This window comes from Musca domestica, unplaced genomic scaffold (assembly GCF_030504385.1).
Source record: "Musca domestica strain aabys unplaced genomic scaffold, Musca_domestica.polishedcontigs.V.1.1 58, whole genome shotgun sequence".
In the NCBI taxonomy this organism is placed as follows: domain Eukaryota; kingdom Metazoa; phylum Arthropoda; class Insecta; order Diptera; family Muscidae; genus Musca; species Musca domestica.
In genome coordinates, this window is record NW_026712360.1 from 3,984,461 (window position 1) to 3,998,934 (window position 14,474).

At 33.1% G+C, this 14,474-nt stretch overlaps 4 protein-coding genes and 2 long non-coding RNA genes across 7 annotated transcripts in view; 4 read left to right on the forward strand and 2 right to left on the reverse strand.

The window, feature by feature from the left end:
• The first annotated feature begins 125 nt into the window (after positions 1-125).
• Positions 126-1,846, forward strand: LOC131805565 (zinc finger protein 878-like). The gene is made up of 2 exons (XM_059128858.1): positions 126-1,291; positions 1,358-1,846. The coding sequence occupies exons 1-2, from the start codon at positions 525-527 to the stop codon at positions 1,479-1,481; spliced, it is 891 nt and encodes a 296-aa protein (XP_058984841.1). The 5' UTR covers positions 126-524; the 3' UTR covers positions 1,482-1,846.
• A 922-nt stretch (positions 1,847-2,768) lies between these two features.
• Positions 2,769-5,327, forward strand: LOC101894973 (zinc finger protein 493). The gene is made up of 8 exons (XM_011293022.3): positions 2,769-3,475; positions 3,531-3,656; positions 3,724-3,849; positions 3,936-3,971; positions 4,032-4,133; positions 4,320-4,463; positions 4,527-5,007; positions 5,064-5,327. The coding sequence occupies exons 1-8, from the start codon at positions 2,947-2,949 to the stop codon at positions 5,278-5,280; spliced, it is 1,761 nt and encodes a 586-aa protein (XP_011291324.1). The 5' UTR covers positions 2,769-2,946; the 3' UTR covers positions 5,281-5,327.
• Positions 5,328-5,508: 181 nt separating this feature from the next.
• Positions 5,509-8,497, reverse strand: LOC101893973 (NADH dehydrogenase [ubiquinone] 1 alpha subcomplex subunit 6). Its single transcript, XM_005180646.4, has 3 exons — positions 8,296-8,497; positions 8,053-8,168; positions 5,509-5,753 (listed from the first exon to the last, which is right to left on the reverse strand). The coding sequence occupies exons 1-3, from the start codon at positions 8,423-8,425 to the stop codon at positions 5,625-5,627; spliced, it is 375 nt and encodes a 124-aa protein (XP_005180703.1). The 5' UTR covers positions 8,426-8,497; the 3' UTR covers positions 5,509-5,624.
• A 185-nt stretch (positions 8,498-8,682) lies between these two features.
• On the forward strand, positions 8,683-9,321 carry LOC131805567 (uncharacterized). Its single transcript, XR_009343711.1, has 2 exons — positions 8,683-9,113; positions 9,170-9,321. It is a non-coding gene; the product is annotated as an uncharacterized LOC131805567 (long non-coding RNA).
• Positions 9,072-9,652, reverse strand: LOC131805566 (uncharacterized). The gene is made up of 2 exons (XR_009343710.1): positions 9,366-9,652; positions 9,072-9,294 (listed from the first exon to the last, which is right to left on the reverse strand). It is a non-coding gene; the product is annotated as an uncharacterized LOC131805566 (long non-coding RNA).
• Positions 9,653-13,452: 3,800 nt separating this feature from the next.
• LOC101894151 (hybrid signal transduction histidine kinase E) overlaps positions 13,453-14,474 on the forward strand; it is a 35,492-nt gene continuing 34,470 nt past the window's right edge. For both annotated transcript variants that reach the window (XM_020035746.2, XM_059128875.1), the window contains exon 1: positions 13,453-13,784. Coding sequence is in view for 1 of the 2 variants with exons in the window: in XM_059128875.1 (XP_058984858.1) it covers position 13,784 (1 nt within the window). In the remaining variant the exon portion in view is untranslated. The remainder of the gene's footprint in view (positions 13,785-14,474) is intronic.

Below are 14,474 nucleotides of genomic sequence, written 5' to 3' on the forward strand. Positions count from 1 at the left end.
TTTTTATTTTTTGTTATTTTATTTTTGGCAAGGAAAATTGGAAATTTTATTTTTACTCATTATTTTGAGAGTAATTAAGTGTTACTTTTTGTTCAACTTCTGTTTGATTTTAAGTATGGTTTTCGAAAGGGAGTTGAAAGGAAAATGAAAAATTTTCTCAGTAATCTAACAATCGCCTGGTCGAGGATATGTAAGACACTGAACAACTTTAAAATATATTTGAGAGGATTGTCATTAAAATAGTATATAATATTAAGTAGTGGATTTCAAGTCGTCCTACTTTTTTGTTGTTAATTTTGGTAGACCAATCAAGAGATATTGTTAATTGTATTATCTTTCCCAAAAAATGCTGCCATATTTTATTCAATAAAATAAATAAAAAAGGACTTACGGATGAATGTAACAAAGAATCACAACTCTTTAGCATCGACCCAGCAGCACAATGTGACAACGGAACAAAAAACAACAATGGACTCCCCTTTGAAGACTGTGTTGTAACACCTTCCACCTCAACATCATTTGTTATGATTTGTCCAGATTTACAAGATGACCTTACAATTGGCACAGTTCCCACAACTGACACAACGGTTGATGCCACTAAAGACATGATATTCAATGCAACCGATATGTTAACAGAAAACACCGAACTGACCACAAATCCCACTTTGGAGACTGAGATTTCAACAAATACAGATACACCAACAATGAATACTGATACACGAACAATAAACGCAGATACCCCAGCATCCTCGGAAATACCAACTGGCGTTGCAAATGATAAAATACTATACAAATGTACGGCCTGCCATGAAAATTGTACCACAATCGAGGCCGTTAGAGTACATAGTCGTAAAGTGACATGCCGCGATTTTATCAAGTCCCAGAACAAAGATCAAACCTCGGGGCTATACAAATGTGAAGTGTGCGACATTAAATATCCCACCTTATATTTATTGCGGCATCATTTGAAGAAGCATATGGCACGAACATTTCGTTGTTCTTCCTGTCCCAAATCGTATCTAAGTAAATTAGAATTAGATATTCACCAAAGGACCCACACCGATGAGAGGCCACATCAGTGTGACAAATGTCCGAATAGTTTTCGTTATGCACATCATTTGAAGCGGCACAAGGATATCATACACTTTGGCAAACGTTACATGTGTCCCGAGGCCAATTGTAATCGGCAATTCACAACAATGGATCAATTGAAAGTACATAAATGGTCTCATTGTGGCATTGTGCCGAACAAATGTAAATATTGTGGACAATTGTTTAAGAAGCGTTTGTTGTAAGTATTTTAATGCAATAGAGATTGTGAATTGTTAATAATTTTAATATTTATTTCTTTGAATAGTCTACGAAATCACTGCTCGAAAATCCACAACAAAGCACTAACAGATGATGAGGAGTTTAATGGCAACAGCATGGCCTGCAAAAGTCCCCAGGAGGATATTCTACAGCCAATTAACTGGGACTAAAAGCAACATACCCCTTGCTTGGTCTATTCCATAAGCATATTCACTTAGTAACATTTATTTATTTATTTTTGTACATATAAAATGAAAATCCATGAGCTAAACATGGCTTATACATATATCATTCCATTTTAGAGTCCTTATCGTATTGTTTAAATTTTTAAGAGAGAAATATCACAATTATTTATGCAGCAAACCCCATAATATATCACACTATATAAAGAATATATATGAATTTATGTTTAATGCAATAAAATTCCTTGCAAAAAGCAAATAGATAACATTTATAAATGAACGCATTGTAATTTTCATGTTGGCGCCTAAAAGTAGACTTTGAATATGAAGAGTTTGCCTTTGCAAGGTATTTACCAATGAAAAAGGCGAGTGGTAACAACGTAAAGGAAAATAAACATCAAGAAAATAAAAGAATAATTGAATTGAAACGAAAAAGGAAATGGAATTAAAAATACAATAATAATATAAATAGAAAACAGTAAATAAAAAGTAATTTAAGCATTATGAGGAAAAAAGCTGGGAAATTTACGAAATATAAAAAAAAAGTGTGAAATGTCACAAAATATACCTTTTCTACTCCTTTACATAATGTGAAATGGGTGCTTTCCAGTTGACTGATCTGCCGAATGATGAGATTATCAAACCGATGAGCTATTAAGTCACCAATTGTGAGAAGATCCTCACCGAGGAATCTGACAGGATATTTTGCTTGTGCACCGGATGCTATGTATTCAAGGCCATCTGGCCGGCAATACCGAGAAGAAGCACCTGTTTTCATCTATCAATTTATAGGTCAGATCTAAGATCGCCGTAGACATATTGATGGCCATTGCATTATCGGAATAGACCTCAAAATGGAATAATAATGGTCTCGACTACTCAAGACTATGTGAGTATGAAAAATATATAAAGACGATGGAACGTCTACCATGCAGATGCAGACATTGATCCCATTACAGTCTAGGCAAACCAACCCGCTGAAACACCTCTTCAACCTTTCCTCTGAACTATCTCTAATTCTTCTTCCTAGGATGAACACAATGAAACAAATTCACCGAAAAGGAGTAGCTGCCGATTCCTTCATATCTGCACATCTATTAAACCAACTGTTTATAAATGAAAAAATCCTATTTTGTATTAAAAGATTCATCATAAAGAAGGTTTCCAGTACTGTTGTATGGACCTTCCAATTGAAATGTAAAAAAGTTTTATAGGCTTTTATTTTCCTTGGGTGGAAAGAATTTTTAATGGATGGACCTAAAAGTATGCTTTATTTCTTGACAACTTATGCAAATCTCTTTTTGGCACACATTTTCTTGTTTTCTTCCATGGAACCGTTAGAGGAAAATGTCAATTTCATAACACATGTTGCCATCAAGTCATAAGATCCAATCCTCCACAACCGATCTCCAAAAAGAGACAACCTTCAATATAAAATTATAAAAAATCTAAAATGTTTCCAAATTGCTGCCGTTGTTGTTTGGCCACAAAAAGTGAATTGATCTCAATTTACAGCGAATCACCTCACAAGGACAACAAAACATTGTATGATTATTTTAATACTTTGTTCAATTTTATGAAGGCTGGCGATGGTGGTGGTCGACAAATTGTCGACTATCCCAAACAAATTTGTTTTCGCTGCAGCAAAGCCTTACAAATCAGTTATCATTTTGTATTAATGACCAAGGAAAGGCAAACGGAATATGAAGATAAATTTGTGGCTGAAAAAAGAATGTCGGCTGAAACTAATTTAATGGGGAATTCGAGAGGAGAACATGGCGTCTCGTTGAAGGCTTACTCCGTGGAGGCAAGTGGCATTTATCAAGACATCAATAATAATAAAATGGAGGTTCATGATGTTAAAGCTCAAATTGAATTGAAGTGGAATTGTGAAATGAATTACAATGTAAGTGGCAATGGTAGTTGCCCGAGTGTGGGATCAAACAAAGATGAACTGGTGGTACAGAAAGACGTGAATGCAGGCAAGTATAATACTTTTTTTTAGCAATTTAAAAAATAACTTGTTGCTATTTTTAGGGCCTGTAACAAAATCTGAAATTGCCAAACCTTTGCCAAAACTTAAGCCATTTAAATGCCGTTACTGCGAGGATTCCTTTGAATACCATGAAGTGTTAATAAAACACACCCAACATGTTCATCAACGTAGAGTACCAACAACTTATTTGAACAATTAAATTATGCTTCAAAAATTTCCAATTTTTCTTTTCAGAACTAATACCTTTCAAATGTAAGATGTGTAACTTCTACACTTGTTTCATAGAAAGTCTGTGTAAACATTACAAAAAAGTACACAAACAGAAGGATTTGGAGAATCGTTTGTACAGGACAAAGGAATGTAGGTTTCATGAAGTATATAATTTTTATAACAATTGTTTTATTACATATTTTTACTTAATGATGTATTATTTTGTTTAAATTTAGTACTGGCCATATCTGCTGATGTTGAGATACTTGATGGTAATGTGCTTTTGAAATTGTATATATATTAGCCTAACCTTTATGTATTTTTCGAAACAGAGATAACTCACAAATGCATTAATTGTGATTTTCAAACTCATACACTAATTGAAATGAAACAACATCTCAATATGGAACATGATATGGAGGAAGATGATAAAAGTAACTTTCAGAGCCTGTTTCTGTATGGCAATACAAAAGTGAATTTAAACATGATTTTTGGTTAAATTAAAAAAAAACAACATTTAAATATAAATTTGGTTTGATATTTTTTCGCATTCACATTCGTATCGCCATAGAGAAACGGCCATTACAAAGTGAATTATTTATTTTGTAAATTAATTTCAGAAATGTTTATAACTCTGTACAACTGTCCATCATGCTATAGACAATTTATGGAAAAAACTTCGTTGAAAATTCACTTTTCCTTGGCCCATAACAGCCAAGAAACCGTACCCAATATGCCCAATGAACATTGTTGTGAAAATTGTGGTAAACTTTGAACAATTATTCAATCATTGTTTAAAATTTACCCTTTGGCTTCTTGAATTTCAGGAAAAATGTTTCATCGCCGATCCGGTTTGGCAGCCCATGAACGTTGCTGTAAATTAAACGAGCCCATTTGTTGTACATTTTGTAAATTAAAATTTTACACTGTTCTCAAATATGAAACACATCTGAATTCCGTGCACTATGTTGATGTTCGACACGAATGTGAAATATGTCACAAAGTTTTTATGAATGCTTCACATTTGGCGGTACATCGTCGACGACATAATCAGCGTTATCATCAGTGTCATTTATGTACGAAAAATTACATAAATAATGCTGAGCTACAGGTACATTTGCAACGTATACATAACAAACTGCCGAGGAGGAATGAAGGCGAGCAACAAAAAATGACAATTCCCATGAAATGTAAATATTGTCCATATACCACAAATTCCAAATTTGCCATGGAGGTACATCAATACCGGCACACTGGGAAACAGTATAAATGTAAAAAATGTTCGAAAAGTTATGTCCTAAGAAGAGAGTATGTAAATGATATTTTGGTTTTCTTTAGATTAAAATTGCATATTTCTTTTCTAGCATAAAACTTCACTGCAAACAATTGCATGCTCTTGATATAACCGATGAAGAATTGACCTCGATGTTGAAGGATAAACATGATTATGTCAGCCCTTTAGATGTATTCCCTAAGCGTAACAATGACTTACAAATTAATCCTGTTAATGACATCGATTTGGAAAGGGAATTGAAGGAGTTCGACACAACATTTGAAAATATTTTGAAACAAAAGTTGTGAAAATGAATATGTATACAATTTGAATTAAGAATTAACTAAAAAAAAAAAAATTAAATGAATTATTAAGAATTTAGACTAAGAAAATACAATGAAGTATTTTTCGAAAAAGTGAAACACTTGAACTATATTTCTTTTTCAGGGAGTAAATCTTGTACCACAGATATCGGTAGCATATCCTCTCCTGGTGTGTTAAAAACATAAATTAATTTGGAAGTACATTTCGTTTCATTTCATTTATCCTTTTTCGATTTCTTGTTGTTTTTTATTCACTTCTTCAATATCACTTAAAACATTTTGTTTCTTTTTAACGAAAAAATTATACTATTTTAGTGTAGATTTCAAATCTAATTAACGCCTTGGATGAATTTGGACAAGAAATCTGTTGGCTTGGGATCTTGGGATTCCTTCCAGTAACGCATAATGTGTCCCTTTTGTTTCCAAATTTCGATAGTTTCTTTAAGTTCCATTTGGCCCTGTAAATAAAAAATAAAAACATTTATCAATAAAGAGTAGGACATATAAAATATAATACGTAGTTAATTGCGCTTTACATAGATGAGTTGTTTTATAATCTTTTAGGCCATTATTGCGAGTTTCATACAATGACATGCCTGGTGTATACGATGTAGCTGACTTTTTCGATATCCTAACAAACCACATGAACCTGGAAAGGTTTGGTCCATATTTTTTTTTTTTGTTATTGTTATTATAGCATACCAAATTTTCCTAAAGAATTAGCTAAGATGACAGTTTTTGAGCGAAAACAAACTCGAATCCTCTAATTGTTTCTTGATTTTATAAAATATTGAGTTTCAATTTCTCTGCTTTGTGATCCTATTTTAACGATTAGGCTTAACTCTAGTTTAGTAAAAACTCTTCAATTTTTTCGAAAATTTTTTCAGTGGTAGGTATTTTAACCATGATCCCGGGAAACTATTTTTTTCTTGGGGGACGGACCTGGGACCCCAGATTTTTGACCCGAAAGTCCGGGTTCAAGACCCCGACTAGACCCGGATCCACTTACCCGATATAGACAATATGGGTATCGTTGGAAAGCTTATGAAAATACCTATCCAACAAGTGGTCACATGATGGGGTAATGGGTTACGGTTCGGAAGTTATAGTCAAATTATCGATTTTTTGGACCCGGATTTTTTATAAAACCCCCAAAAAGTCAAAAAAGGGTCCATTATGGGGGACAACAAAATTGATGCCAAATTATAGCTGACACTTTTACCTTTCCAAAATGCTACAATTTGTGCTAATACCTTCACTGAGTCCAGAGATATGGGTCTTTCCATCCGCATAACCCGATTCTAACCAGTTCATTAAAACTATGTTTTCAATAAAAAATGGTATATTTTGCGTAAGAATGAAATTCAGAAATCTTTGGTACGCGTTAGCCGGTGTAGGACATACCCAGAGGAGAAAATCTCAAGCCCCGGCCGAAGGCCGGCTACTTACAAAAAGTATCCGATTCAGAAATCTTTGGTCCGCGTTAGCCGGTGTGGGACATACCCAGAGGAGAAAATCTCAAGCCCCGGCCGAAGGCCGGCTACTTACAAAAAGTATCCGATTTAGAAAACTTTGGTTCGCGTTAGCCGGTGTGGGACATACCCAGAGGAGAAAATCTCAAGCCCCGGCCGAAGGCCGGCTACTTACAGTATCCAAAGTATCCGATTTAGAAAACTTTGGTTCGTGTTAGCCGGTGTGGGACATACCCAGAGGAGAAAATCTCAAGCCGCGGCCAAAGGCCGGCTATTTACAAAAGGTGTCAAATTTAGAAAACTTTGGTTCGCGTTAGCCGGTGTGGGACATACCCAGAGGAGAAAATCTCAAGCCCCGGCCGAAGGCCGGCTATATACAAAAAGTGTCAAATTTAGAAAACTTTGGTTCGCGTTAGCCGGTGTAGGACATACCTAGAGGAGAAAATCTCAAGCCCCGGCCGAAGGCCGGCTATTTACAAAAAGTGCCGAAATTATGAACCTTTTGTTCGAGTTAGCCGGTGTCGGACATACCCATAGGTGAAAATCTCAAGCCCCGGCCGAAGGCCGGCTATTTACAAAAAGAGCCAAATTTAGAAAACTTTTGTTATTCCGACGACTGCTACGCGAAATAAACACTTTTTTTATTAAAAACATCATTTTAATGAACTGGTTAGAATCGGGTTATGCGGATGGAAAGACCTATATCTCAGGACCCGAAAAAGGTATTAGCACAAATTGTAGCATTTTTGAAAGGTAAGAGTGTCAGCTATAATTTGGAAACAATTTTGTTGACCCCCATAATGGGCCCTTTTTTGACTTTTTGGGGGTTTCATAAAAAATCCGGGTCCAAAAAATAATTTGACTATAAGTGGGGTCTTGATCCCGGACTTTCGGGTCAAAAATCTGGGGTCCCGGGTCCGTCCCCCAAGAAAAAAATAGTTTACCGGGATCAGGGTAAAAATACATACCTCTGGAAAAAATTTCGGAAAAATCTAAGAGTTTTTACTAAACTAGAGTTGTTCCAACGATTATTGCCTAAAAGTGTATTCAACATCCACAGTTTTAAAACTATGACAAAAAGGATAGTTTTTTTAGCTACAGAAGATCAATTTGCTTGAGTGGTTGTGAATAATGTTTATATGAATATAGTTCTTCATATTATTTTCTTGGTCCAGTAATCCTAACAATATACTAATAAACTAGGAATACAAGACATTATTATTTTGCTACGATTAACAACAATTCCATTACCTGGAGCGCTACACCAACAACCTCAACTGCTTACCTTAATAACCAACATATCGATGACCCGCACATCGGTGACATTGCGGTGTTTCACAAACTCCTCACGCAATTTCTCGCGGCATTGTTCCACCGACATGGGAATATCATAGTCGTTAACTGCAAAAGAAAAATTGCCAATATGAATTTGTTGTTTATTTCTATTCCTCCCAAGCGAGAGGCAACCTATGACATAACAAGCCGCCGCCACCGCCAGCTAGCTGTGTGTCGTCTCTCAAATATTTACCAATATATGGAATTTGACGATACCAGGCCTTGTACAAATTCAAAGCACGTCTGCGAGCCTCATCCCGGTCGACAGATAAAATGGGACGCACTTGTTGTACGGCTCTTTTAACAGCTTCACGGCCAGACATTTTTCCACGGGAAATTTCAGAAAATTCGATTCCACACACAAACAAATGTCAAAATAACTCAGCTGTTTGTGACAGTCAGGAGAGGGAGGGAGAAAAAGAATGTGTGCCAAGAAAAGTCGGTTGTCCTACTCAGTGCTTCTTATCTAAATTAAGGGGGGTTGGCGTATGGCGTACTGCCAATAGCTTATCCATACAGAACAAGCAAAAATTATTTAAACTTATCAATATTCATTTTTACGAAAGAAAACTTTTGTTTCATTTTTAACAGCCTGTTCCACGATCTCGAAAGAAAATTTGTGCGAACGAAGGCTACTCACTCACTTTCGTATAAGAATGCGTTCCACTAACTTTCGTTCTTTCTTTCGCATAGCCTTACGTGATTCAGTGTTGCTAAATATTTTTTTGGAAAAATTAATCGCGAAATAAAGCAAAAAAAGCGTCAAATGTCTAATTTAAACGCGAAAAAGCAGCAGTGGCTCTGTCTCAACTGACATTTCAGTTGTAAACAAACAAATTGTAAATAAACAAACAAAATAAAATTTCTAGTGATTGTGTTCAAACTATTTGTGCTCTTAGAAAATAAAAAAAAGAATATTTCCGTAGCCCTATTTTTTATGGAGGACGTTCGAAATGTGCCACGGAGGAATTTAAGAGATGCTTCGAATTTATTTGAAGTACCTAACAACCAGTAAGTATGATTGTATTTTTACATTTTTGAAATAATAAAAAAATGATTTTTTCTAGGTTTGTGTCTTCCAGTGGTCTTCATGGGATTGCCTGCTGCTTCCGAAAATTGGCACTCCTCTGGCGAACTTAGGATTCTCCCCCATATACTCAACTAGTGCCCGCAGCTGTGTAGTTTTTTCGTGCTGGAATTGAGAAAATAAAAAATATATATTTGTTGTTCACAGAATAAATTGCATTTATTATTTTTACTTACATTTTTCTTTCCATTTTCAATCAAGGAATGTTTATGTTAAAACAATTTTCCTTAATTTTTATCATTCGACAGCAAACACACAAGTGACTGATTTTGACATTTGTGTTCGCATGCGTACGAAAGAAAAAAGATAGTGGAACGCAAAATTACACTGAAACGCTTACGTTTTCGTTCGCTTTGATTTTCGTGCAAATTTTCGTTCTGATGGATTTTAGTGGAACGGAAATCAGCTGTTTGTCGTGTAAAAGTTGTGCGAACGTGTTCTTTCGACATCGTGGAACAGGCTGTAAGTTTATAAAAAATGTGAATTTCTCTTTAGGGCTATGTAGTTCATTAGAGACAGCTTATTTACAGGGCTCACTAACATGAACCAATGAACTAGTTCAGACAAAGCAACTTAATTTTATATTTAAAACTAATTGTTGAATTAGCAAAAATATATAAGTAAATGCATAAAAAATAATGCAGATTTTCAAAATTGCGATTTTATATACCAAATTTAGTACATATCATGTTTTTTATTGTCAAAAATAGTATGGACAACTGAAATATATAATAATATATCAGATTAGGAGATTTTCTTTTATTAATATTGCGGATAACAAGATTTTCGACGTAAAATATTGATTTTTGACAGAAAATATTGCAAATAACCAGATTTTCGATAGACAAGATTGCGAGTAACAAGATTTTCTATAGAAATTGTTGCGGATATCCAGATTTTTCTATGGAAATTGTTGGGAATAATAAGATTTTCTATGGAAAATATTGCGGATAACAAGATTTTCTATAGAAAATATTGCGGATAACAAGATTTTCTATAGAAAATATTGCGGATAACAGGATTTTCTATAGAAAATATTGCGGAAAACAGGATTTTCTATAGAAAATATTGCGGATAACAGGATTTTCTATAGAAAATATTGCGGATAACAGGATTTTCTATAGAAAATATTGCGGATAACAGGATTTTCTATAGAAAATATTGCGGAAAACAGGATTTTCTATAGAAAATATTGCGGATAACAGGATTTTCTATAGAAAATATTGCGGATAACAGGATTTTCTATAGAAAATATTGCGGATAACAGGATTTTCTATAGAAAATATTGCGGAAAACAGGATTTTCTATAGAAAATATTGCGGATAACAGGATTTTCTATAGAAAATATTGCGGATAACAGGATTTTCTATAGAAAATATTGCGGATAACAGGATTTTCTATAGAAAATATAGATTTTCTATAGAAAATATTGCGGAAAACAAGATTTTATATAGAAAATATTGCGGATAACAGGATTTTCTATAGAAAATATTGCGGAAAACAGGATTTTCTATAGAAAATATTGCGGATAACAGGATTTTCTATAGAAAATATTGCGGATAACAGGATTTTCTATAGAAAATATTGCGGATAACAGGATTTTCTATAGAAAATATTGCGGAAAACAGGATTTTCTATAGAAAATATTGCGGATAACAGGATTTTCTATAGAAAATATTGCGGATAACAGGATTTTCTATAGAAAATATTGCGGATAACAGGATTTTCTATAGAAAATATTGCGGATAACAAGATTTTCTATAGAAAATATTGCGGATAACAGGATTTTCTATAGAAAATATTGCGGATAACAAGATTTTCTATAGAAAATATTGCGGATAACAGGATTTTCTGTAGAAATCGTTGCAGATAACAAGATGTTCTATAGAAAATATGGTGGATAATATCATTTTCCGTAGAAAATATTGCGGATAACAAGATTTTCTATAGAAAATATTGCGGATAATAGGATTTTCTATAGAAAATATTGCGGATAACAAGCTTCTCTATGGAAAATATTGCGGATAACAGGATTTTCTATAGAAAATATTGCGGAAAACAAGATTTTATATAGAAAATATTGCGGATAACAGGATTTTCTATAGAAAATATTGCGGAAAACAGGATTTTCTATAGAAAATATTGCGGATAACAGGATTTTCTATAGAAAATATTGCGGATAACAGGATTTTCTATAGAAAATATTGCGGATAACAGGATTTTCTATAGAAAATATTGCGGAAAACAGGATTTTCTATAGAAAATATTGCGGATAACAGGATTTTCTATAGAAAATATTGCGGATAACAGGATTTTCTATAGAAAATATTGCGGATAACAGGATTTTCTATAGAAAATATTGCGGATAACAAGATTTTCTATAGAAAATATTGCGGATAACAAGATTTTCTATAGAAAATATTGCGGATAACAGGATTTTCTATAGAAAATATTGCGGATAACAGGATTTTCTATAGAAAATATTGCGGATAACAGGATTTTCTATAGAAAATATTGCGGATAACAGGATTTTCTATAGAAAATATTGCGGATAACAGGATTTTCTATAGAAATTTGAGAGGAAAACAAGAGTTTCTTTAGAAAATATTGCGAATAACAGGATTTTCTATAGAACATATTGCTGATAACAAGATTTTCTATAGAAAATATAGCGGATAACAAGATTTTCTATAGAAAATATTGCGTATAACAAGATTTTCTATAGAAAATATTGCGGATAACAAGATTTTCTATAGAAAATATTGCGGATAACAAGATTTTCTATAGAAAATATTGCGGATAACAAGATTTTCTATAGAAAATATTGCGGATAACAGGATTTTCTATAGAAAATATTGCAGATAACAGGATTTTCTATAGAAATTTGAGAGGAAAACAAGAGTTTCTTTAGAAAATATTGCGAATAACAGGATTTTCTATAGAAAATATTGCTGATAACAAGATTTTCTATAGAAAATATAGCGGATAACAAGATTTTCTATAGAAAATATTGCAGATAACCAAATTTTCTATAGAAAATATTGCAGATAACCAGATTTTCTATAGAAAATATTGCAGATAACCAGATTTTCTATAGAAAATATTGCGGATAACAAGATTTTCTATAGAAAATTTTGCGGAAAACAAGATTTTCTATAGAAAATATAGCGGATAACAAGATTTTCTATAGAAAATATTGCGTATAACAAGATTTTCTATAGAAAATATTGTGAATAACTAGGTTTTTCTATAGAAAATATTGTGAATAACAAGATTTTATATAGAACTTATTGCGGATAACAGGATTTTCTATAGAAAATATTGCGGATAACAAGATTTTCTATAGAAAATATTGCGGATAACAAGATTTTCTATAGAAAATATTGCGGATAACAAGATTTTCTATAGAAAATATTGCGGATAACAAGATTTTCTATAGAAAATATTGCGGATAACAAGATTTTCTATAGAAAATATTGCGGATAACAAGATTTTCTATAGAAAATATTGCAGATAACCAGATTTTCTATAGAAAATATTGCAGATAATCAGATTTTCTATAGAAAATATTGCGGATAACAAAATTTTCTATAGAAATTGTTGCGAATAACAAAATTTTATATAGAAAATGTTACGGATAACAGGATTTTCTATAGAAAATATTGCAATATTGATATTTCTATAAAAAATGTTCCATAACTTTATATCTGTAAAATAGTGTTTGGTTTTTTTTTTTTCTAAAACTGATTTATTAATGATGTGATCTTTCTGACTTTGCACTTCTCTAGCATCTAATTTTGAATCAAAATGTGCATTCTCCGATTGAGTCATACCTTCTTCGAAGTGTTCTTAATGATTTGATTAGAAATAAAAGTGATTTACAAAAACAATTTAGATGGAAGTAAACACATGCAACCAGTTTAAATAATAAAACAAATACACTCAACAATGAATGACTATGATTGTCAATCTAGACTTGGCATAGACAACGCTTTGGTTCAAAAAACAAAGAGATGTCATGTAATTGCAAACTCAGATTCTCTGAGCAAATAATGTTCGTCTTATGTCGTCGAATGATAACGGGCCGTTATGATAGTGTGGGACTTGGTGGTAATAAAGAAAACAAAACAAAAGCTCTTGCTTGAGCTTGACTTTGTTTGAAGCTTTGCTTGCGCTCAGTTATTACACATTTTTCTAAGGGGGCTACTCACACCTTCACACCATTGTGTGAAACATATTTTTGACGTCGGTCGGTCGGTCGGTGCGGAGACTGTCTAACCCCGGTTTTCAATATTTGTTTCGAATTGAGTTTGATTTGAAACGTTGAGGTGTTAAAACGTATATTTTCGTGTTAAGCGGTAAAGTGCGCATGCGCGAAGGCATCTACGTAATACGATTTGGAGATTAAAAAAATAACAAAAAACAAAACGTAATATTACGGACTTTTTTGTGGTCGGTGCAAACGAACGTTAAAAAAGAAACAACGACAACAACAACAAATAAAACACATTCTCACATTCAGTTGTTGCAACCGGATAAAGAGAAAAACATTGTTCTTTTTCCATACGAGATTTAAATATATTATGCAAATAAAAGTAAGAATTTATTATTTACATAGCAGACCAGAGCAAAAAAAAAAAAAAAAACAAATTGGAAAATTGAAAAAATCAACAACAACAGCAGCAAACCAGCAGAAGCAAACATTTGAATTTGATAATTGCTTGGACAGATATTTGCCTTGTCTCCGCCAAACAACCCACCAACCGACCAACAACAAATGCCTGACTTTGTTCAGTTTTGAGAGGGGGTTTGGGGTTTTTCAAATTTGTATAAACGCCATAATATTATTAAATAATAATAAGGGACCGCTGAATCTATTAACAATGCATGAATATCATTGATTTCGTTGCCTTTTGTTTTTAGTGCAAAAATTAAAAGAAAGTTGCCATTTTATATTTTCTATTGAAAATGTTTCGTCGGCACAACTTTCAATTCGTTTGTCTGGAATTGACAAAAAAATCAACAAAACTAACGGCAGATTTGAAAATATTTTTTGAATATCCAAAGAAAGAAAAAGAGTTTGAAAATGCAGTGAAGGGAAAAATTCAAATCGAAGGAAAGTCTTTGAAAATTTGCATGACTAAGGAATGGGAAGATTTGCATGAAACAATTTTTTTTTTTTTTAATAGAAATCGGAAAAGGAAATTTTTTGGAATATAACTTTTTCAAAAGAAAATCTTGTGGAACTTCATATTTTCTAAAGACAATCTTGTGGAACGCAAAAT